The sequence below is a fragment of the Scyliorhinus torazame genome, chromosome 18 (genome assembly GCF_047496885.1).
Source record: "Scyliorhinus torazame isolate Kashiwa2021f chromosome 18, sScyTor2.1, whole genome shotgun sequence".
Lineage (NCBI taxonomy): Eukaryota > Metazoa > Chordata > Chondrichthyes > Carcharhiniformes > Scyliorhinidae > Scyliorhinus > Scyliorhinus torazame.
In genome coordinates this window covers 78,011,613-78,034,278 of record NC_092724.1, presented here as the reverse complement: position 1 = coordinate 78,034,278, position 22,666 = coordinate 78,011,613, and the positions used below count along the sequence as shown (strand labels likewise).

At 46.8% G+C, this 22,666-nt stretch overlaps 1 protein-coding gene across 2 annotated transcripts in view; it reads right to left on the bottom strand.

Annotated features, from left to right (window-relative positions):
• Nucleotides 1-384: 384 nt before the first annotated feature.
• mif4gdb (MIF4G domain containing b) overlaps nt 385-22,666 on the bottom strand; it is a 41,511-nt gene continuing 19,229 nt past the window's right edge. For both annotated transcript variants that reach the window (XM_072482947.1, XM_072482948.1), the window contains exons 2-6: nt 18,170-18,293; nt 13,791-13,900; nt 12,191-12,346; nt 11,181-11,273; nt 385-912 (exon numbers count right to left, since the gene is read on the bottom strand). In XM_072482947.1, the coding sequence (XP_072339048.1) occupies nt 685-912; nt 11,181-11,273; nt 12,191-12,346; nt 13,791-13,900; nt 18,170-18,251 (669 nt within the window). In that variant the 5' untranslated portion in view covers nt 18,252-18,293 and the 3' untranslated portion in view covers nt 385-684. The remainder of the gene's footprint in view (nt 913-11,180; nt 11,274-12,190; nt 12,347-13,790; nt 13,901-18,169; nt 18,294-22,666) is intronic.

Here is a 22,666-nt window from a genome sequence, read left to right as displayed (position 1 = left end):
TCTACACTCCCCCAAAAAGAAGCTGCTGGGCCCTGGGGCTACACTTGGCACTTTGCAATCAGGACAGAAGCAGGCGATGGGGTCATGTGGAAACGGGGAGTGGAGATGAAAAAGGGTCAGTGGCAGGGAAGAATGAAGAATTTTGAATATTTTGGTTGACAGCTCATGATTCTGAACATTGTCATTGCACCCCCTGCCTACTCAGAAACTGGGCAATATTGCCCAATACTGTCACAATACAAGCTCCCCACAGGCTACACCTCATGGTGTTATGGAAACAGGCACTGTTGGTGCTAGCACCTCACCAGGCCAAAAACCAAACACTGCATAGTCCATCTGTTATTTCCTATGGCAAAGCGGCCAAACAGGGAGTCCCAACAGCTATCAAGAAATAGATATATTAAAAACAAGCATTGGGGGTACAAAATTTATCTTTGGGCAGGAGCACACATGATGCAGACTGGTACCAATCACCTATTCCAATAATCGGTTCCAACATTATCAAAATTCTATCAAAAAAATAATTCAAGCTTCAATGATTCGCAATGTGGACCATCACTGGTGAGTCTCCCATACATCAGTCACCTTTAAAATCAACGCAAGGTTTCACTTTGCTGAAATATCAGTTGCAGAAAAGGCTCAGCTCGGTCCTTCTCTCGCTCATCCCAAATTCCCACATCCTCCTCAGTCTGCCACCTCACTGTAGTAATATTTCTGAGCATTCTCAGACATCTTCCAGCCCCCGGCACGGAACTCAATAATCTCCAACAACAGTAGGCGGGACAGCGAGGATGGCTGGTGCAGCAGCAGGAAGCCATCTCGCAGTTGGCAGAAGAGTTCATCCATCCTCTGAGCATTCATCTTCTGTAGCTGCTCCCCGATACGATGTAACTGCAACACCAGGCAGTCCACCTAGAAGAGTGGGGGACAGACAGAGGCAGAAACAGAGCTAATCTGACCATCTAGAGTGGGGGAGAGAGGGATTAATTTGAAAAGGTAGTGTAACTAAAAAATGAAAAGGTAGAAAGTAGAAATTGTACTTTGTATAATTGTAATTGTGGTACAGGGGAAATGAAAAAATATAAAGTAATTAAACCAGGAAAAATAAATTTTAAAATGTGAGTAAACGTTAGGACAGCGGGAGATGTTTAAGCCAAACTAAGTGTTCATTAGACAAATTAATGGAGGATAATGAACAGATTGAATGAATTGTAGACACAAATTCAACAAATTCAACTTAGAGTTTATATGACAAGGTAGACATGACTGAGACATGGATACAAGACAGTCAGAATTGGGAACTAAATATATCAGGTTGTAAGGTCTGCAGCAAAGTCAGGGAAAATAGTAGAGGGAAAGTAGTAGCCATAATTATAAAGCATAAAATAATTTCAATTATAAAAAAGGATGTAAGTGTCATGCACATAATGAGATACAGACAGGCAGTGACAGACCCCAGTACAGCCAATCAACACACAGGACAGAACACAACCAATCACCAGGCAGAACACTAGAATTTCGGCGGGAGCGGTGCGCAAGGGACTTCTGGGAGGTACGTTTTTACTTTAAAAACCCTTACCTTTGCAGGAGCAGCCCTTTGAATTTTGGCGGTGCTCAGGGGCCTTCTGAGAGGTAAGTTTTTACTTTAAAAACCCTTACCTTTGCAGGAGCAGCACTTTGGATTTCGGTGGGAGCGGTACGCAAGGGACATCTGGGAGGTAAGTTTTTACTTTAAAAACCCTTACCTTTGCAGGAGCAGCACTTTGGATTTCGGTGGGAGCGGGGCGCAAGGGACTTCTGGGAGGTAAGTTTTTACTTTAAAAACACTTACCTGGTCCCGTTTCTGTTCTTTTCTGTTTTATTTTTATTTTATTTTTAATATAAGGCGGGAACCGGAAGTTTGACCCGCGGACTTCTGGGAAGGCCCACGCCCCAACCAATAAATTCTGGTGGAGAGGAAACCCGAGACACTACACGTGTAGTGTCTCCCACCCTCCTCCTCTAACCTAATAATAAGACCCATTGGTGTGAGGTAAGTGCCATATTATTATTATATATAAATATTTTTTTTTAAAATTTATTTATTTATTAACCAGATCTTGGTTGGAGGTTAGAGGGATGGTAGGGAAGGTAGTGCAATGTTCCTCCTGCAGGATGTTTGAGGTGAGGGATGCCGTTAGTGTCCCTGCTGATTTTACCTGCAGGAAATGCAGCCATCTCCAGCTCCTCCAAGACCGAGTTAGGGAACTGGAGCTGGAGTTGGATGAACTTCAGATCATTCGAGAGGCAGAGTGGGTCATAGATAGCAGCTTCAGGGAATTAGTTACACCAAAGATTGGAGATAGATGGGTAACTGTAAGAGGGACTGGGAAGAAGCAGTCAGTGCAGGGATCCCCTGCGGACGTTCCCCTGAGTAACAAGTATACCGCTTTGGATACTTGGGGGGGGGGGGAATTACCAGGGGTAAGCCATGGGGTACGGGCCTCTGGCACGGAGTCTGTCCCTGTTGCTCAGAAGGGAAGGGGGGAGAGGAGCAGAGCATTAGTAATTGGGGACTCGATAGTCAGGGGCACAGACAGGAGATTTTGTGGGAGCGAGAGAGACTCACATTTGGTATGTTGCCTCCCAGGTGCAAGGGTATGTGATGTCTCGGATCGTGTTTTCCGGGTCCTTAAGGGGGAGGGGGAGCAGCCCCAAGTCGTGGTCCACATTGGCACTAACGACATAGGTAGGAAAGGGGACAAGGATGTCAGGCAGGCTTTCAGGGAGCTAGGATGGAAGCTCAGAACGAGAACAAACAGAGTTGTTATCTCTGGGTTGTTGCCCGTGCCACGTGATAATGAGATGAGTAATAGGGAGAGAGAGCAATTAAACACGTGGCTACAGGGATGGTGCAGGTGGGAGGGATTCAGATTTCTTGATAACTGGGGCTCTTTCTGGGGAAGGTGGGACCTCTACAGACAGGATGGTCTACATCTGAACCTGAGGGGCACAAATATCCTGGGGGGGGGGAGATCTGTTAGTGCTCTTTGGGGGGGTTTAAACTAATACAGCAGGGGCATGGGAACCTGGATTGTAGTTTCAGGGTACGAGAGATTGAGAGTATAGAGATCAGGAGCACAGAATTGACATCGCAGGAGGGGGCCAGTGTTCAGGTAGGTGGTTTGAAGTGTGTCTACTTCAATGCCAGGAGTATACGAAACAAGGTAGGGGAACTGGCAGCATGGGTTGGTACCTGGGACTTCGATGTTGTGGCCATTTCGGAGACATGGATAGAGCAGGGACAGGAATGGTTGTTGCAGGTTCCGGGGTTTAGGTGTTTTAGTAAGCTCAGAGAAGGAGGCAAAAGAGGGGGAGGTGTGGCGCTGCTAGTCAAAAACAGTATTACGGTGGCGGAGAGGATGCTGGATGGGGACTCTTCTTCCGAGGTAGTATGGGCTGAGGTTAGAAACAGGAAAGGAGAGGTCACCCTGTTTGTTCATCTTTGAAAGTTGCCACTCAAGTGGATAGAGCTGTGAAGAAGGCCTATGGTGTGCTCGCGTTCATTAACAGAGGGATTGAATTTAAGAGCCGTGAGGTGATGATACAAGACTTGTACAAAAGCTGTACAAAACTTTGGTAAGGCCACATTTGGAGTACTGTGTACAGTTCTGGTCACCTCATTTTAGGAAGGATGTGGAAGGTTTGGAAAAGGTGCAAAGAAGATTTACCAGGATGTTACCTGGAATGGAGAGTAGGTCTTACGAGGAAAGGTTGAGGGTGCTAGGCCTTTTCTCATTAGAACGGGGAAGGATGAGGGGCGACTTGATAGAGGTTTATAAGATGATCAGGGGAATAGATAGAGTAGACAGTCGGAGACTTTTTCCCCGGGTGGAACAAACCATTACAAGGGGACATAAATTTAAGGTGAAAGGTGGAAGATATAGGAGGGATATCAGAGGTAGGTTCTTTACCCAGAGAGTAGTGGGGGCATGGAATGCACTGCCTGTGGAAGTAGTTGAGTCGGAAACATTAGGGACCTTCAAACAGCTATTAGATAGGTACATGGATTACGGTAAAATGATATAGTGTAGATTTATTTGCTCTTAAAGGCAGCGCGGTGGCATTGTGGATAGCGCAGTTGCTTCGCAGCTCCAGGGTCCCAGGTTCGATTCCGGCTTGGGTCGCTGTCTGTGCGCAGTCTGCACGTCCTCCCCGTGTCTGCATGGGTTTCCTCCGGGTGCTCCGGTTTCCTCCCACAGTCCAAAGATGTGCAGGGTAGGTGGATTGGCCATGATAAATTGCCCTTAGTGTCTAAAATTTCTCTTGGTGTTGGGTGGAGGTGTTGAGTTTGGGTAGGGTGCTCTTTCCAAGAGCCGGTGCAGACTCAGGGGGCCGAATGGCCTCCTTCTGCACTGTAAATTCAATGATAATCTATGATTAATCTAGGACAAAGGTTCGGCACAACATCGTGGGCCGAAGGGCCTGTTCTGTGCTGTATTTTCTATGTTCTATGTTCTATGTTGGGAGTTTTCTATAGGCCTCCAAATAGTTCTAGGGATGTAGAGGAAAGGATGGCGAAGATGATTCTGGATAAGAGCGAAAGTAACAGGGTAGTTATTATGGGAGACTTTAACTTTCCAAATATTGACTGGAAAATATATAGTTCGAGTACATTAGATGGGTCGTTTTTTGTACAATGTGTGCAGGAGGGTTTCCTGACACAATATGTTGACAGGCCAACAAGAGGAGAGGCCACATTGGATTTGGTTTTGGGTAATGAACCAGGTCAGGTGTTAGATTTGGAGGTAGATGAGCACTTTGGGGACAGTGACCACAATCGGTGACCTTTACGTTAGTGATGGAAAGGGCAAGAGTTATAGCTGGGGGAAGGGCAATTATGATGCCATTAGACTTGGGGGTGTATAGGTTGGAGAAGTAGGCTACAAGTGTTGGGCACACTGGATCTGTGGAGCTGGTTTAAGGAACAGCTACTGTGTGTTCTTGATAAGTACGTACCGGTCAGGCAGGGAGGAAGGCGTCGAGCGAGGGAACCGTGGTTTACCAAAGAAGTGGAATCTCTTGTTAAGAGGAAGAAGGAGGCCTATGTGAAGATGAGGAGTGAAGTTTCAGTTGGGGCGCTTGATAGTTACAAGGTAGCGAGGAAGGATCTAAAGAGAGAGCTAAGACGAGCAAGGAGGGGACATGAGAAGTATTTGGCAGGAAGGATCAAGGAAAACCCAAAAGCTTTCTATAGGTATGTCAGGAATAAAAGAATGAGTAGGGTAAGAGTAGTCAAGGACAGGGATGGGAAGTTGTGTGTGGAGTCTGAAGAGATAGGCGAGATACTAAACGAATATTTTTCGTCAGTATTCACTCAGGAAAAAGATAATGTTGTGGAGGAGAATGCTGAGACCCAGGCTATTAGAATAGATGGCATTGAGGTACGTAGGGAAGAGGTGTTGGCAATTCTGGACAGGCTGAAAATAGGTAAGTCCCCGGGGCCTGATGGGATTTATCCTAGGATTCTCTGGGAAGCCAGGGAAGAGATTGCTGGGCCTTTGGCTTTGATTTTTATGTCATCATTGGCTACAGGAGTAGAGCCAGAGGACTGGAGGATAGCAAATGTGGTCCCTTTGTTCAAGAAGGGGAGTGGAGACAACCTCGGCAACTATAGACCGGTAAGCCTCACGTCTGTTGTGGGTAAAGTCTTGGAGGGGATTATAAGAGACAAGATTTATAATCATCTAGATAGGAATAATATGATCAGGGATAGTCAGCATGGTTTTGTGAAGGGTAGGTCATGCCTCACAAACCTTATTGAGTTCTTTGAGAAGGTGACTGAACAGGTAGACGAGGGTAGAGCAGTTGATGTGGTGTATATAGATTTCAGTAAAGCGTTTGATAAGGTTCCCCACGGTAGGCTATTGCAGAAAATACGGAGGCTGGGGATTGAGGGTGATTTAGAGATGTGGATCAGAAATTGGCTAGCTGAAAGAAGACAGAGGGTGGTGGTTGATGGGAAATGTTCAGAATGGAGTTCAGTTACAAGTGGCGTACCACAAGGATCTGTTCTGGGGCCGTTGCTGTTTGTCATTTTTATAAATGACCTAGAGGAGTGTGGGTGAGTAAATTTGCAGACACTAAAGTCGGTGGTGTTGTCGACAGTGCGGAAGGATGTAGCAGGTTACAGAGGGACATAGATAAGCTGCAGAGCTGGGCTGAGAGGTGCCAAATGGAGTTTAATGTAGAGAAGTGTGAGGTGATTCACTTTGGAAGGAATAACAGGAATGCGGAATATTTGGCTAATAGTAAAGTTCTTGGAAGTGTGGACGAGCAGAGGGATCTAGGTGTCCATGTACATAGATCCCTGAAAGTTGCCACCCAGGTTGATAGGGTTGGGAAGAAGGCCTATGGAGTGTTGGCCTTTATTGGTAGAGGGATTGAGATCCGGAGTCATGAGGTCATGTTGCAGCTGTACAAAACTCTGGTACGGCCGCATTTGGAGGATTGCATACAGTTCTGGTCACCGCATTATAGGAAGGACGTGGAGGCTTTGGAGCGGGTGCAGAGGAGATTGACCAGGATGTTGCCTGGTATGGAGGGAAAATCTTATGAGGAAAGGCTGTTGGACTTGAGGTTGTTTTCGTTAGAGAAGAAGGTTAAGAGGAGACTTAATAGAGGCATACAAAATGATCAGGGGGTTAGATAGGGTGGACAGTGAGAGCCTTCTCCCGCGGATGGAAATGGCTAGCATGAGGGGACATAGCCTTAAACTGAGGGGTAATAGATATAGGACAGAGGTCAGAGGTAGGTTCTTTACGCAAAGAGTGGTGAGGCCGTGGAATGCCCTACCTGCAACAGTAGTGAACTCGCCAACATTGAGGGCATTTAAAAGTTTATTGGATAAGCATATGGATGATAATGGCATAGTGCAGGTTAGATGGCTTTTGTTTTTTGACTTCCCATGTCGGTGCAACATTGTGGGCCGAAGGGCCTGTACTGCGCTGTATCGTTCTATGTTCTATGTTCTAAGGTGGGGATTGAGGGTATAAAACACAGGAGGCATCAACACTCTGCCTCTTTCCACTGGTGACAACTGGAGTGACAGTCAGGGTGTATATATCAGTTAGCACCTTCTACACGTGGCTCAGAGCTGGTCTGTTAGCACAATTAGATTAGTAGAGTGTCAAACCCACAGCGAACTGTGTGCACTGCTTAACAAGTTCAATAAAGCGTATTGAACTAACATCAAAGTTTGGAGTCTACTTTCAAGTACAACTGCATCCAGTTGCAGTCCGTGTTACCTCAGGGTGATTAACACAACAGGAAGCAGGTAGCAGAAACTTTCCGGGTTGAATTAGAAAATAGAAAAGGATTTAAGACAGTGTTGGGAGTTGTGTTTGGACACATTATAGCAGCTATGAAGTGGTAGATTATATAAATGTGGAGATTACACAAGCATGGAGAAGAGGCAGAGTCCAGAATGGGTGATTTTAACTTTCGTATAAATTGGGATAAGCAGATTAGCCCATGTCAAAAGGCCAATGAGTTTCTTGAGTGTTGTCCAGAACTAACAGCAGAGGAGCTGCTGTTAGTCCAAAACAACATTCTGCCCACCACAACAATTGAGCAATATTATGTATGAATTTCAACCTTGGATAACGAGGGATATTGTGAACCTCGTCAAAAAGAAAAAGGAGACTTTTGTACGGTCTAGAAGGGTGGGGACAGTCAACACCCTTGGAGTACAAAGAAAGTAGGAAAGTACTGAAGCGGGAAATTAGGAGGTCTAGGAGGGGTCATGAAATATCCTTGGCAAGTAGGATAATCCTTTAATCCTTTAAGGTGAATCCCAAAGCTTTTCATTCATATGTAAAAAGCAAGAAGGTGGCCAGGGAAAGGATTGGACCACTTAAGGACAGTGGGAGGAATCTCTGGCTCAACAGCCAGAGGAAATGGGCGAGGTAGTAAATGAATACTTTGCATCAGTGTTCTCCAAAAAAAGGGATTTTGTGGAAGGTAATTCTTGGTAGGGTGTGTGGACAGTCTGGATCATGTTAACATCGAAAAGGAGGAGTTATTGGGTATTTTAAAAGATATTAAAATAGAAAAGACTCCTGGGCTGGATGGGATTTACCCCAGAATACTGAGGGAAGCAAGGGAGGAAATTGCTGAGGCCTTAACTGACATTGTTGTATCCTCATTGGCTACAGGCGAGATCCCAGAGGACTGGAGAATAGCTAATGTGGTACTGCTGTTTAAGAAAGGTAGCAGGGATAATCCAGGAAACTATAGGCCGAAGAGCCTCACGTCGGTAGTAGATAAATTATTGGAGAGAATTCTCAGGGACAGGATTTATACCCATTTAGAAACAAATGGACTCATAAGCGATAGTCAGCATGGTTTTGTGAAGGGGAGGTCGTGCCTCACTAACTTGATCGAGTTTTTTGAGGGGGTGACAAAGATGATTGATGAGGGGAGGGCAGTGGATGTTGTTTACTGACTTCAGTAAAGGTGCCTCATGGCAGACTGGTACAAAATGTAAAGTCGCACGGCATCAGAGGTGAGGTGGTAAGATGGATACAGAACTGGCTCGGTCACAGAAAGCAAAGGGTAGAGTAGAAGGGTGTTTTTAAGAATGGAAGGTTGTGACTAGTGGTGTTCCACTGTGATCTGTGTTGGGGCCTCTGTTGTTTGTAGTGTACGTAAACGATTTGAAGGAAAATTTCGCCAGTCTGATTAGTAAGTTCGGGGATGACACCAAGGTTGGTGGAGTGGCAGTTAGTGTTGAGGATTGTCAGAGTTCCGCAGGACATAGATAGGTTGGAGAGTTGGGCACAGAAATGGCAAATGGAGTTTATAATGGACAATGTGAGGTAATGCATTTTGGTAGGTCTAACATAGAGGGGAAATATACCGTAAATGGCAAAACTCTTAGGAATATAGAAAGTCAGAGAGATCTGGGCGTGCAGGTCCACAGATCTTTGATGGTGGAAACACAAGAGGACAACGTAGTCAAGAAAGCATACGGAATGCTTGCCTTCATTGGACGGGGCATTGACTATAAAAACTGGCAAGTCGTGCTACAAGATTCAGTCAGGCTGCAATTGGAATATTGCTCACAAGTCTGGTCGCCACACTACCAGAAGGATGTGGAGGCTTTGGAGAGGGTGCAGAGGAGGTTTACAGGAGGTCTGAAGGGTGTTAGCTCTGTGGAGAGGCTGAATAGACTCGGATTGTTTTCATTAGAAAGACGGAGGTTGAGGGGTGATCTGATAGAGGTCTACAAGATTATGAAGGGCATGGATAGAGTGTATAGGCAGGCACTCTTTCCCAAGGTGGAGGGGTCAGTCACTAAGGGGCATAGGTTTAAGGACCATGGGGCAAAGTTTAGAGATGTGTGAGGCATTTTTTTTACGCAGAGGGTGGTGTGTGCCTGGAACGCATTGCCAGGGGAGGTTGTGGAAGCAGACACATTAACGGCTGGATGGATATCATGGGATACGGCACAAGGAAATGCTGAGGGTTTTGGCAAAGGTTGGTATCTTGACCAGTACAGGCTTGGAGGGACGAATGGCCTGTTCCTGTGCTGTATTGTTCTTTGTTCTTCATTGCAACATAGGCTTACATCCCATTGATTGGCTAATGAAATCAATCAATATGTTCTTTTCAATTGTTCGCAATAAGCAGAGTACAGACCGTACTCAACCAACCCACCCTTGCAAAACCCAAAATTGTCTACTGTTAGTTGTAATTCCACAATGGGATAGCACTTATGAATAATCCTATGTGCACTCACAGCTACACTAACAACCAATTTAAGGCAATCTGTCAAAGAACAAACAAAGAACAAAGAAAAGTACAGCACAGGAACAGGCCCTTCGGCCCTCCAAGCCTGCGCCAACAATGCTGCCCGTCTAAACTAAAATCGTCTACACTTCCAGGGTCCATATCCCTCTATTCCCAACCTATTCATGTATTTGTCAAGATGCCCCTTAAACATCACTATCGTAGTCAAGCTCACAACATACCCTTACTCCAAGCAAGTACCTGTTCTTTACAAACAAATGGAATATGTTTAAGCCTTGCTGCACCATTTTTGAATTCAGGGGACCTTGGGGAGCCTATAGTTCCCCATTTCAATCTCCTTGGCACCGCCTCAGCCAATCAGAGTTGACCTGCCAACCAATCAACCTTTCAGCAAGATTCAGCACTGTGGGTGTATGAACACCACAGGGTTCGCAGCAGTTCAGATGGCGACTCAGCACCACCTTCTCAAGACCAACTTGGTATGCGCAACAAATGCTGGTCTCACCAGTAACAGCCGCATCCCAAGAATGAATGAAAGATGATGCTGGGTGCAGGGGCTGAGGGAGGAAAGTGATGAAGAAATGGTGGTGAGAAAAATGGCTTGGGTGTGAGTGGGAGGAAATAAGAATTTTTAATGAGAGGTTAGAACAAGATGAGATGTTCAAAGGAGGTAAAAGTGCCAGAAGGTTAGGGGAACTAGCCAAGGTGTGATTTGGTGATCAGCGTCATGGCAATGATCCTGACAGAGCCAGTGGTGAAGGGTATAGCCAGACAGAGAGGCTTTAGTTAAGAAGGTCTCAGGCTTTCTTTATCAAAACCACAATGTTGATGCAATCATCCACAAGACGTTTCTGGATGGCGCGGGCCTTGTTCACAAGTAAACGGATATTTTGGAGGGAGATGCATGGAGGGGTATTGAGAGTTGATCGACTGGCAGAGTCTACAGGATAGGCACTGGAAAGGTGAATTGGACAGGGAGAATGATATCAAGATTATTCCCCAGTGGGTACACTGGGCCAATAGGCAGATGATAGGGTGAGATGGGAATGTTGATGTTGCTGCTCATGCAGAGGTAGCACAGGTACCTTGATGAGCCCTTTGGAGAATACCGAGAGGAGCAGAGAAAAACTGTCAGCTTATCTCACAGGGAGTCAGTGGCAAAGGTAACAAGGGTTGAGCAGTACCAAAGGGCTACAATAGGGATTTGGGAGGGCAGAGAATCCAAGAGGAGAGAAATGAAAGGATGTATGACGAGAATGAAAAATATAGAGAATCGACATAAAAACAAGAAGAAATAGAAGCTGAGGTCATTGAGAAAGGTAGGGATACAAGGCCCAGATAATCAGAGTATCTACAGACAGCGACAGGGAATCAGGGCTCCTCCTCACCTCCTCTTCGTTCTGCAGTGAATCAGGATGGGTGAGACGCATCAAACAATCATACACGGGGTTAACCAGCGCCATCATGGGCATGTTATTCACCTGAAATAGAGAACAGGAGTTAACACACGGCCGATCCATCTTCACAGCAACTCCATTCCAAAACTGGAAGCAATGACCCATCCCGGGCACAAACACAATTTGGTTAGGGTTCAATGCAGGGAGTGCCACCTGACCTGTTGCAGCATCTGTTGATGACTTCATTGGGGATGGGCAGGACGGAGGAGGGGGCATTTGCAAACCCAGCATATTTCCCACTGCCTTTTCTTCATACTGTCAATCTGTTGTCTACCCGAAATGGCAGATGATTACAGCCCTGAGTGACTAACATCAGGATTAACCTCTCCAGGGAGGTGAGGAGATCGGAAATGCACTTACACTCAGTAACCAGCTACATTTATATAGCACCTCCAATCATGATGCTTGGCAGTGGTGTGATCAGAATGAATGGATAGCAAGGACCAGCGAGAACGGCTAGACAATAAATTCATGGTCAGGTTCCAGGCTGCTCTCCCTCTCCCTTTCAAACCATGGAAACCTGACATTCTCCTCCTGTCACTCTGAAACCAGCACACACGGGGCCTGAGTAGGCCATGTTGAAAAGGAAAATCTGGACACCAGGGTATTCCGATCACATTTTTAAAATCAAAACATCTTGAAATGTACAATCTGCTCTGCCTCAGCTTCATCTATTGGCAGAGTCTTTCACACTATATCAACCAGCTTAAAAAAATCATGTTTGCCAGTAACAGAACCAGAGTGAGTGTTATACTGAATGGGGCATGCAATAGAAGGGAGGTTTATAACTAAGTTATTTTCATGGAGATGTGTAACAGACTGTATTATTATAAAAAAACTTGACATGGGGGGGGTTTAACTAGATAAGTATTATTAGCTGCTGCCTCGACAATCTCCCAGGTCGTGGCCCAAGCCCTGAGGTAATGGGAGGTGTTACTCACCTTCAGGTAATCAAAAATGTTGCAGATGAAGGTGACCAGACAAACCCAATCATTCACCGAGCGCTCTCGAAGCTGCTCCTTCAACAGGAATTCCTGCTGCAGGCGGGTCAGGATGTTACGTCTGAAGTTGCTGTTTCCACTCTGCTTGTTCTCCGCCTAGAGATAAGAAAGAATAAACAAACCTGACCCTGAGGTCTAGCCGGCCCTGGAACTGAGGCAGAGAGCCTGATCCTGGGGTCTGGTCTGTACTGACATAGAGAGCCTGATCCTGGGGTCTGGTCTGGACTGAGGCAGTGAGCCTGATCCTGGGATCCAGCCGGTAAAGGCAGCGAACCTGACCCTGGGGTCCGGCCTGCACTGAGGTAAGAGCAGAATCCAGTCTAACTCCACATCTCTGGCCTACACAAGCAACCAATAGGAAGGCAGCTGGGCAACAGGGGCTGTCACCTCTTGGGCCTGGCGACAAACCTTGTTAGGATCTACATTCCCATGTTGATTGTAGGGTTTGTACGTAAAGGAGATTCAAGCAATCTAAATAATTAATTAAAAAGCACTGTGATTTGAAGAAGCCACATGAAATTATTGGGAAGAAAGAAGAACTGAATTGAGTGACAATCGGCCACAGTGAGACAGAGTGAGACTTGATACTAAATTGTTAGAACAATGCAAAATGGAGCGATATGGCTGAAATATTTAAAATTCTGAGTGGTCGGGCAGGCTGGATAGAAGGAGGCTCTATCTAGTAGTTGAGGAGTCTGGGAGAAGCGACCAGTTACAAAGTTAAATGTCAGAGATGTAGAACAGAGAACAGGAAAATGTTCTTCACACAGAGAGCACGGCAAGGCTGTGGAACTGTCTCCCAGGGTGTGGCAAAAATTACGTCAACATTCAATGTTAGACAGGATAGGTGGATGATTGAAAAATGAACAAGAGGGGGAGAAAATTAAGTAGGAAATTAAAGGGAAAAAATGAGATGGGGAACGAGAGGGGGAACGTTCTTTTAGGATGGGAATAGAGGGATACGGACCCCGGAAGTGTAGAAGATTTTAGTTTAGACGGGCAGCATGGTCGGCGCAGGCTTGGAGGGCAGAAGGGCCTGTTCCTGTGCTGTACTTTTCTTTGTTTTTTGTTCTTTGAGAGGGGAAGGAAGATAAATATTTCTATTTATACAGCAGGACGTTCCAAAACGTTTTGCAACCAATGAAGCACATTTTGAAGTACAGTCACTGTTGTAATTTTGGAAACATGACAGCCAATTTGTGCAGCGCAAGATCCCACAACAGCAGTGTGATAATGACCAGATAACAAGTTTTGTGTTGATGATTGTGGGCCAAATATTGCCCAGGTCCCTGGAACAAACTCCCCTTCTCTTCTTCAGAATAGCGGCTGTGGGATTTTGGAGCCATACGGGCCTGATCGGAAGAGAATGAGTTGATATGAACAGGGCAGCTAAAAGTGATTTAAACCATTTGTATGGTAGATAAATGCCAACATGGGCATTTCTTCTAGTGTCACCCGAGTCAATTGGGACTTTGGGCTCTCTGAGCCCCATGCAGTAAGTGTGAGGGAGGGGTATATCTACCATAGTTCTACACTGTACCTGTACTATAGTGTAGCAAATACGGCCGGCTTCTTTACTGAACACCAGGTCTTTCATGGATTGTTCGATTATCACAGAGGCTACCTTCTCCAGGTCCACTGAGGCAGGTTCTGTGAAACAAGAATCACAGAAGCTTTTAACATTCCTTCTGAGATGTTCCTCCCAGATAGAGACACTCTTCACTCAGACACTGAGGGGTACACAAGAGCAGCACAATCTTTACACTCCTGGGCAGCACGGTAGCACAGTTGCTTCACGGTTTCAGGGTCCCAGGTTCGATTCCTGGCTTGGGTCACTGTCTGTGTGGAGTCTGCACATTCTCCCCATATCTGCATGGATTTCCTCCGGGTGCTCCGGTTTTCTCCCAGTCCATAGATGGATTGGCCATGCTAAATTGCCCCCAGTGTCCAAAATTGCCCTTAGTGTTGGGTGAGGTACTGGGTTATGGGGTTAGAGGTGTGGGCTTGGGTAGGGTGCTCTTTCCAAGAGCTGGTGCAGACTCAATGGTCCGAATGGTCACCTTCTGCACTGTAAATTCCATGAAATTCCAGTCGGCATCTCACAATACAGATCTATTATCCCATATTTACTCTAGTCCAGCTTCAAAATGATACAGCGCAGAAGGAGGTCACTGTGCCAGCTGATTAGAAGCTATCTGAGTATTCCCACGGCACAATGATCCTTCTCCAAAGTGCTGCAAATTCCTCCTCAATATCCAATGCCCTTTGAAAGTTACTATTGAATCTAGAAACATGGAGCTGAATTTTGCCCCTCTCCCCCCACTGCATCTCACAGGGTCTGGTTAGCAGATGGGTGGGATTAATACCACTGGCGCTGCTCACACATCAATTTTATTTGTGAGGAGGGAGAGGTCGGGTGGCCCTGTCAGCTGTGGACAAATTTAGGCCCTTATGTCGCCAATTAATGGCTTCTTAAGGGCCTCTTCATATCCCTGCTGCAGTTTTTCCGTCATGGGCAGAGGTTGGCGCCAAGTGGAAAAACAGATAGGGAGTAGGGATGTCTTGCTGCAGTTATACAGAGACTTGGTGAGGCCGCACCTTCATTGTGTGCAGTTTTGATCTCGTTTGAGGAAGAACATTCTTGCTATTGAGGGTGTCCAGACTAATTCCCGGGATGGCAGGACTGACATATGAAGAAAGACTGAATCGACTGGGCTTGTGTTCACTGGAGTTTAGAAGAATGAGAGGGGATCTTATAGAAACATATAAAATCCTGATGGGACTGAACAGGTGAGATGCAGGGAAAAATGTTCCCGATGTTGGCGACGTCCAGAACTCAGGGTCACAGCCTAAGAATAAGGGCAGTACGAAGTCTTACAACACCAGGTTAAAGTCCAACAGGTTTGTTTCTATGTCACTAGCTTTCGGAGCGCTGCTCCTTCCTCAGGTGAATGAAGAGGTCTGTTCCAGAAACACATATATAGACAAATTCAAAGATGCCAAACAATGCTTGGAATGCGAGCATTAGCAGGTGATTAAATCTTTACAGATCCAGAGATGGGGTAACCTCAGGTTAAAGAGGTGTGAATTGTACCAAGCCAGGACAGTTGGTAGGATTTCGCAGGCCAGATGGTGGGGGATGAATGTAATGCGACATGAATCCCAGGTCCCGGTTGAGGCCGCACTCATGTGTGCGGAACTTGGCTATATGTTTCTGCTCGGCGATTCTGCGTTGTCGCGGGTCCTGAAGGCCGCCTTGGAGAACGCTTACCCGGAGATCAGAGGCTGAATGCCCTTGACTGCTGAAGTGTTCCCCGACTGGAAGGGAACATTCCTGCCTGGTGATTGTTGCGCGATGCCCGTTCATTCGTTGTCGCAGCGTCTGCATGGTCTCGCCAATGTACCACGCTTCGGGACATCCTTTCCTGCAGCGAATGAGGTAGACAACATTGGCCGAGTCGCACGAGTATGTACCGCGTACCTGGTGGGTGGTGTGAGAACCTCTGGCCACATCGAGGGCATCTTGAAACCCATCGTACAAGGTACACCCAGCTTCTGTCGCGACACGACGGACTTCCTACAGAAATTCAGCACCCATGGACCAGTTGAACCAGGAACATTCCTCGTCACAATGGACGTCTCGGCACTCTACACCAGCATCCCCCATGATGACGGCATTGCTGCAACAGCCTCAGTACTCAACACCGACAACTGCCAATCTCCAGACGCAATTCTGCAACTCATCCGCTTCATTCTGGATCACAACGTCTTCACCTTCGACAACAAGTTCTTCATCCAGACGCACGGAACAGCCATGGGGACCAAATTCGCACCCCAATACGCCAACATCTTCATGCACAAGTTTGAACAGGACCTACTCACCGCACAGGACCTTCAACCGATGTTATACACCAGATACACCGATGACATTTTTTTCCTTTGGACCCACGGCGAAGAATCACTGAAACGACTACACAATGACATTAATAAGTTCCATCCAACCATCAGACTCACCATGGACTACTCTCCAAAATCAGTTGCATTCTTGGACACACTCGTCTCCATCAAGGACGGTCACCTCAGCACTTCGCTTTACCGCAAACCTACGGATAACCTCATGATGCTCCACTTCTACAGCTTCCACCCTAAACACATTAAAGAAGCCATCCCCTATGGACAAGCGCTCCGTATACACAGGATCTGCTCAGACGAGGAGGAGCGTAACAGACATCTACAGACGTTGAAAGATGCCCTCGTACGAACGGGATATGGCACTCGACTCATCGATCGACAGTTCCAACGCGCCACAGCGAAAAACCGGACCGACCTCCTCAGAAGACAAACATGGGACACAACCGACAGAATACCCTTCGTCGTCCAGTACTTCCCTGAAGCGCAGAAACTACGTCATCTTCTTCACAGCCTTCAACACGTCATTGATGACGATGAACATCTTGCCAAGGTCATCCCCACACCCCCACTACTTGCCTTCAAACAACCGCGCAACCTCAAACGAACCATTGTTTGCAGCAAACTTCAGAACAGTGACCACGACACCACACAACCCTGTCATGGCAATCTCTGCAAGACGTGCCAGATCATCGACATGGATACCACTATTACACGTGAGAACACCACCCACCAGGTACGCGGTACATACTCGTGCGACTCGGCCAACGTTGTCTACGCTGCAGGAAAGGATGTCCCGAAGCGTGGTACATTGGCGAGACCATGCAGACGCTGCGACAACGAATGAACGGACTTCGCGCAACAATCACCAGGCAGGAATGTTCCCTTCCAGTCGGGGAACACTTCAGCAGTCAAGGGCATTCAGCCTCTGATCTCCGGGTAAGCGTTCTCCAAGGCGGCCTTCAGGACCCGCGACAACGCAGAATCGCCGAGCAGAAACATATAGCCAAGTTCCGCACACATGAGTGCGGCCTCAACCGGGACCTGGGATTCATGTCGCATTACATTCATCCCCCACCATCTGGCCTGCGAAATCCTACCAACTGTCCTGGCTTGGTACAATTCACACCTCTTTAACCTGAGGTTACCCCATCTCTGGATCTGTAAAGATTTAATCACCTGCTAATGCTCGCATTCCAAGCATTGTTTGGCATCTTTGAATTTGTCTATATATGTGTTTCTGGAACAGACCTCTTCATTCACCTGAGGAAGGAGCAGCGCTCCGAAAGCTAGTGACATAGAAACAAACCTGTTGGACTTTAACCTGGTGTTGTAAGACTTCGTACTGCCCTTATTCTTAGGCTGTGACCCTGAGTTCTGGACGTCGCCAACATCGGGAACATTTTTCCCTGCATCTCACCTGTTCAGTCCCATCAGTGTGCTGCCTCTGGTAAACAGGTGTCTGTTCCACAGCCCTGAACCCCCATAGCCCCAACACAGGAGCTGATTCAGAGTTTGCTGCATCTGGTTAGAGGTGGGAGCTCAGTGGGTGTCAGCCCCTGGACCACATTTACTGATACAGACATAGCATCAGGCAGTCTCCCAACCCCAGCCCCCCTGAAAACAAGAGACTCACTGAGTTGCCCAGCAGTGAGGGGCATCCATATTCAGTCATCCTGGTCAGAGTGGCAGACATTACTCTCTGTGGAACTGAGCTCCAAGGATCAGGAAGACACCATGTTAGCAAATATGTACAATCACAGAATCGTCACGGCACAGAAGGAGGCCATTTCAGTTCAGAGACCGTACCGTTCAGGTTGTAATGCCTCCTCTGTTCCAAAAGCCCAGCGACACTTCATCATATAGGCTTCTGCTCTCTGAGTGACCACTTGTGTGAAGTTGTCAGAGAGCAGCTGGTGCCCTAGGAAAGCTGCACACACCAGTCGGGGAGGGATGAGAGGAAACTAAAAGCCAGAATTTTCTATCACTCTCACCGTTTCATACGTTTACCTTTCAGAGCTGTTTTCAGCAGCTGTTGTGTGTCTGCATCAAATGACTGGATCTTGTAATCATCCTTTGCTGAACTTTCCATGGTAGTTGCTTTGGTCACACACGCATTCACTTCAGAGATAGACTGGTGAGAGAGAAGATGCCAGTCAGTGACAAACAAACAGCAAAAGGTGGACAACAGCAAAGGTCCAACATTGGGCAATTTGACAAGCTGCAAAATTCCTGCTCTTACTGTCCTGGTTTCTCATACTCAATGAAAAAAATGGACATTACTGTTGGAGATTTTTGGACATGCTAAATTGCCCTTAGTGTCCAAAAAGGTTAGGAGGGGTTACAGGGATAGGGTGGAAGTGAGGGCTTAAGCTTAAGCGGGTGGGTGCAGACTCAATGGGCTGAATGGCACTGTATGTTGTACGTAAAAAATCTATGTCTACGTATAGGACACTTTCCAATTCAAACATTCCCAGGACAGGTACAGCATGGTATTAGATACAGAATAAAGCTCCCTCTATACTATCCCCATCAAACAGTCCCTGGACAGGCAGCACGGTAGCATTGTGGATAGCACAATTGCTTCACAGCTCCAGGGTCCCAAGTTCGATTCCGGCTTGGGTCACTGTCTGTGCGAGTCTGCACATCCTCCCCGTGTGTGTGTGGGTTTCCTCCGGGTGCTCCGGTTTCCTCCCACAGTCCAAAGATGTGTAGGTTAGGTGGATTGGCCATGATAAATCGCCCTTAGTGTCCAAAATTGCCCTTAGTGTTGAGTGGGGTTACTGGGTTATGGGGATCGGGTGAAGGTGTTGACCTTGGGTAGGGTGCTCTTTCCAAGAGCCGGTGCAGTCTCGATGGGCCGAATGGCCTCCTTCTGCACTGTAAATTCTATGTTAAAGCATGGGGTTAGATACAGAGTAAAGCTCCCACTATACTGTCCCCATCAAACAGTCCCAGGACAGGTACAGCACGGAGTTAGATACAGAGTAAAGCTCCCTCTATACTATCCCCATCAAACAGTCCCTGGACAGGTACAGCATGGGGTTAGATACAGAGTAAAGCTCCCGCTACGCTTTCCCATCAAACACTTCCAGGACAGGTACAGCACGGGGTTAGATACAGAGTAAACTTCCCTCTACACTGTCCCCATCAAACACTCCCAGGACAGGTACAGCACGGGGTTAGAACAGAGTAAAGCTCCCTCTACACTGTCCCCATCAAATACTCCCAGGACAGGTCTGGCACAGAGTTAGATACAGAGTGATGTTCCCTCTACATTGCCCCCATCAAACACTCCAAGGACAGGTACAGCACGGGGTTAGATACAGAGCAAAGCTCACTCCTAATGTGACTTTTTTCCTTTTCCCACACTTCTTCCATTTCTGATTGGTGCCCTCAAGAAGTTGGACTAAAGATGATGCATTACAGCTTCGAGACCATACAACTCTCAGCCTGACTGGAGTTTAGCTCTGGGGCGGTGAAGTCTACAGATTCATGACCCTTTGAGAGAAATAATTTCTCATCTCTGTTTTTAATCAGCTACCCCATTTGTGAGGAACAGCACTGAACGGCACTCGCCCAAGGTCTCCAAGGCGAGGGAGCTAGAACATAGAACATAGAAAATACAGCACAGAACAGGCCCTTCGGCCCACGATGTTGTGCCGAACCTTTGTCCTAGATTAATCATAGATTATCATTGAATTTACAGTGCAGAAGGAGGCCATTTGGCCCTTTGAGTCTGCACCAGCTCTTGGAAAGAGCACCCTACCCAAACTCAACACCTCCACCCAACACCAAGGGCAATTTGGACATTAAGGGCAATTTATCATTGGCCAATTCACCTAACCCGCACATCTTTGGACTGTGGGAGGAAACCGGAGCACCCGGAGGAAACCCACGCAGACACGGGGAGGACGTGCAGACTCCGCACAGACAATGACCCAAGCCAGAATCGAACCTGGGACCATGGATCTGTGAAGCAATTGTGCTATCCACAATGCTACCGTGCTGCCCTTAAGAACAAATAAATCTACACTATATCATTTTCCCGTAATCCATGTACCTATCCAACAGCTGCTTGAAGGTCCCTAATGTTTCCGACTCAACTACTTCCACAGGCAGTGCATTCCATGCCCCCACTACTCTCTGGGTAAAGAACCTACCTCTGATATCCCTCCTATATCTTCCACCTTAAATTTATGTCCCCTTGTAATGGTGTGTTCCACCTGGGGAAAAAGTCTCTGACTGTCTACTCTATCTATTCCCCTGATCATCTTATAAACCTCTATCAAGTCGCCCCTCATCCTTCTCCGCTCTAATGAGAAAAGGCCTAGCACCCTCAACCTTTCCTCGTAAGACCTACTCTCCATTCCAGGCAACATCCTGGTAAATCTTCTTTGCACCTTTTCCAGAGCTTCCACATCCTTCCTAAAATGAGGTGACCAGAACTGTACACAGTACTCCAAATGTGGCCTTACCAAAGTTTTGTACAGCTGCATCATCACCTCACGGCTCTTAAATTCAATCCCTCTGTTAATGAACGCGAGCACACCATAGGCCTTCTTCACAGCTCTATCCACTTGAGTGGCAACTTTCAAAGATGTATGAACATAGACCCCAAGGTCTCTCTGCTCCTCCACAATGCCAAGAACTCTACCGTTAACCCTGTATTCCGCATTCATATTTGTCCTTCCAAAATGGACAACCTCACACTTTTCAGGGTTAAACTCCATCTGCCACTTCTCAGACCAGCTCTGCATCCTATCTATGTCTCTTTGCAGCCGACAACAGCCCTCCTTACTATCCACAACTCCACCAATCTTCGTATCGTCAGCAAATTTACTGACCCACCCTTCAACTCCCTCATCCAAGTCATTAATGAAAATCACAAACAGCAGAGGACCCAGAACTGATCCCTGCGGTACACCACTGGTAACTGGGATCCAGGCTGAATATTTGCCATCCACCACCACTCTCTGACTTCTATCGGTTAGCCAGTTCGTTATCCAACTGGCCAAATTTCCCACTATCCCATGCCTCCTTACTTTGTGCAGAAGCCTACCATGGGGAACTTTATCAAATGCCTTACTAAAATCCATGTACACTACATCCACTGCTTTACCTTCATCCACATGCTTGGTCACCTCCTCAAAGAATTCAATAAGATTTGTAAGGCAAGACCTACCCCTCACAAATCCGTGCTGACTATCCCTAATCAAGCAGTGTCTTTCCAGATGCTCAGAAATCCTATCCTTCAGTACCCTTTCCATTACTTTGCCTACCACCGAAGTAAGACTAACTGGCCTGTAATTCCCAGGGTTATCCCTAGTTCCTTTTTTGAACAGGGGCACGACATTCGCCACTCTCCAATCCCCTGGTACCACCCCTGTTGACAGTGAGGACAAAAAGATAATTGCCAACGGCTCTGCAATTTCATCTCTTGCTTCCCATAGAATCCTTGGATATATCCCGTCAGGCCCGGGGGACTTGTCTATCCTCAAGTTTTTCAAAATGCCCAACACATCTTCCTTCCTAACAAGTATTTCCTCGAGCTTACCAATCTGTTTCACACTGTCCTCTCCAACAATATCGCCCCTCTCATTTGTAAATACAGAAGAAAAGTACTCATTCAAGACCTCTCCTATCTCTTCAGACTCAATACACAATCTCCCGCTACTGTCCTTGATCGGACCTACCCTCGCTCTAGTCATTCTCATATTTCTCACATATGTGTAAAAGGCCTTGGGGTTTTCCTTGATCCTACCCGCCAAAGATTGTTCATGCCCTCTCTTAGCTCTCCTAATCCCTTTCTTCAGTTCCCTCCTGGCTATCTTGTATCCCTCCAATGCCCTGTCTGAACCTTGTTTCTTCAGCCTTACATAAGTCACCTTTTTTCTCTTAACAAGACATTCAACCTCTCTTGTCAACCATGGTTCCCTCACTCGACCATCTCTTCCCTGCCTGACAGGGACATACATATCAAGGACACGTAGCACCTGTTCCTTGAACAAGTTCCACATTTCACTTGTGTCCTTCCCTGCCAGCCTATGTTCCCAACTTATGCACTTCAATTCTTGTCTGACAACATCGTATTTACCCTTCCCCCAATTGTAAACCTTGCCCTGTTGCACGTACCTATCCCTCTCCATTACTAAAGTGAAAGTCACAGAATTGTGGTCACTATCTCCAAAATGCTCCCCCACTAACAAATCTATCACTTGCCCTGGTTCATTACCCAGTACTAAATCCAATATTGCCCCTCCTCTGGTCGGACAATCTACATACTGTGTTAGAAAAGCTTCCTGGACACACTGCACAAACACCACCCCATCCAAGCTATTTGATCTAAAGAGTTTCTACTCAATATTTGGGAAGTTAAAGTCACCCATGACTACTACCCTGTGACTTCTGCACCTTTCCAAAATCTGTTTCCCAATCTGTTCCTCCACATCTCTGCTACTATTGGGGGGCCTATAGAAAACTCCTAAAAAGGTGACTGCTCCTTTC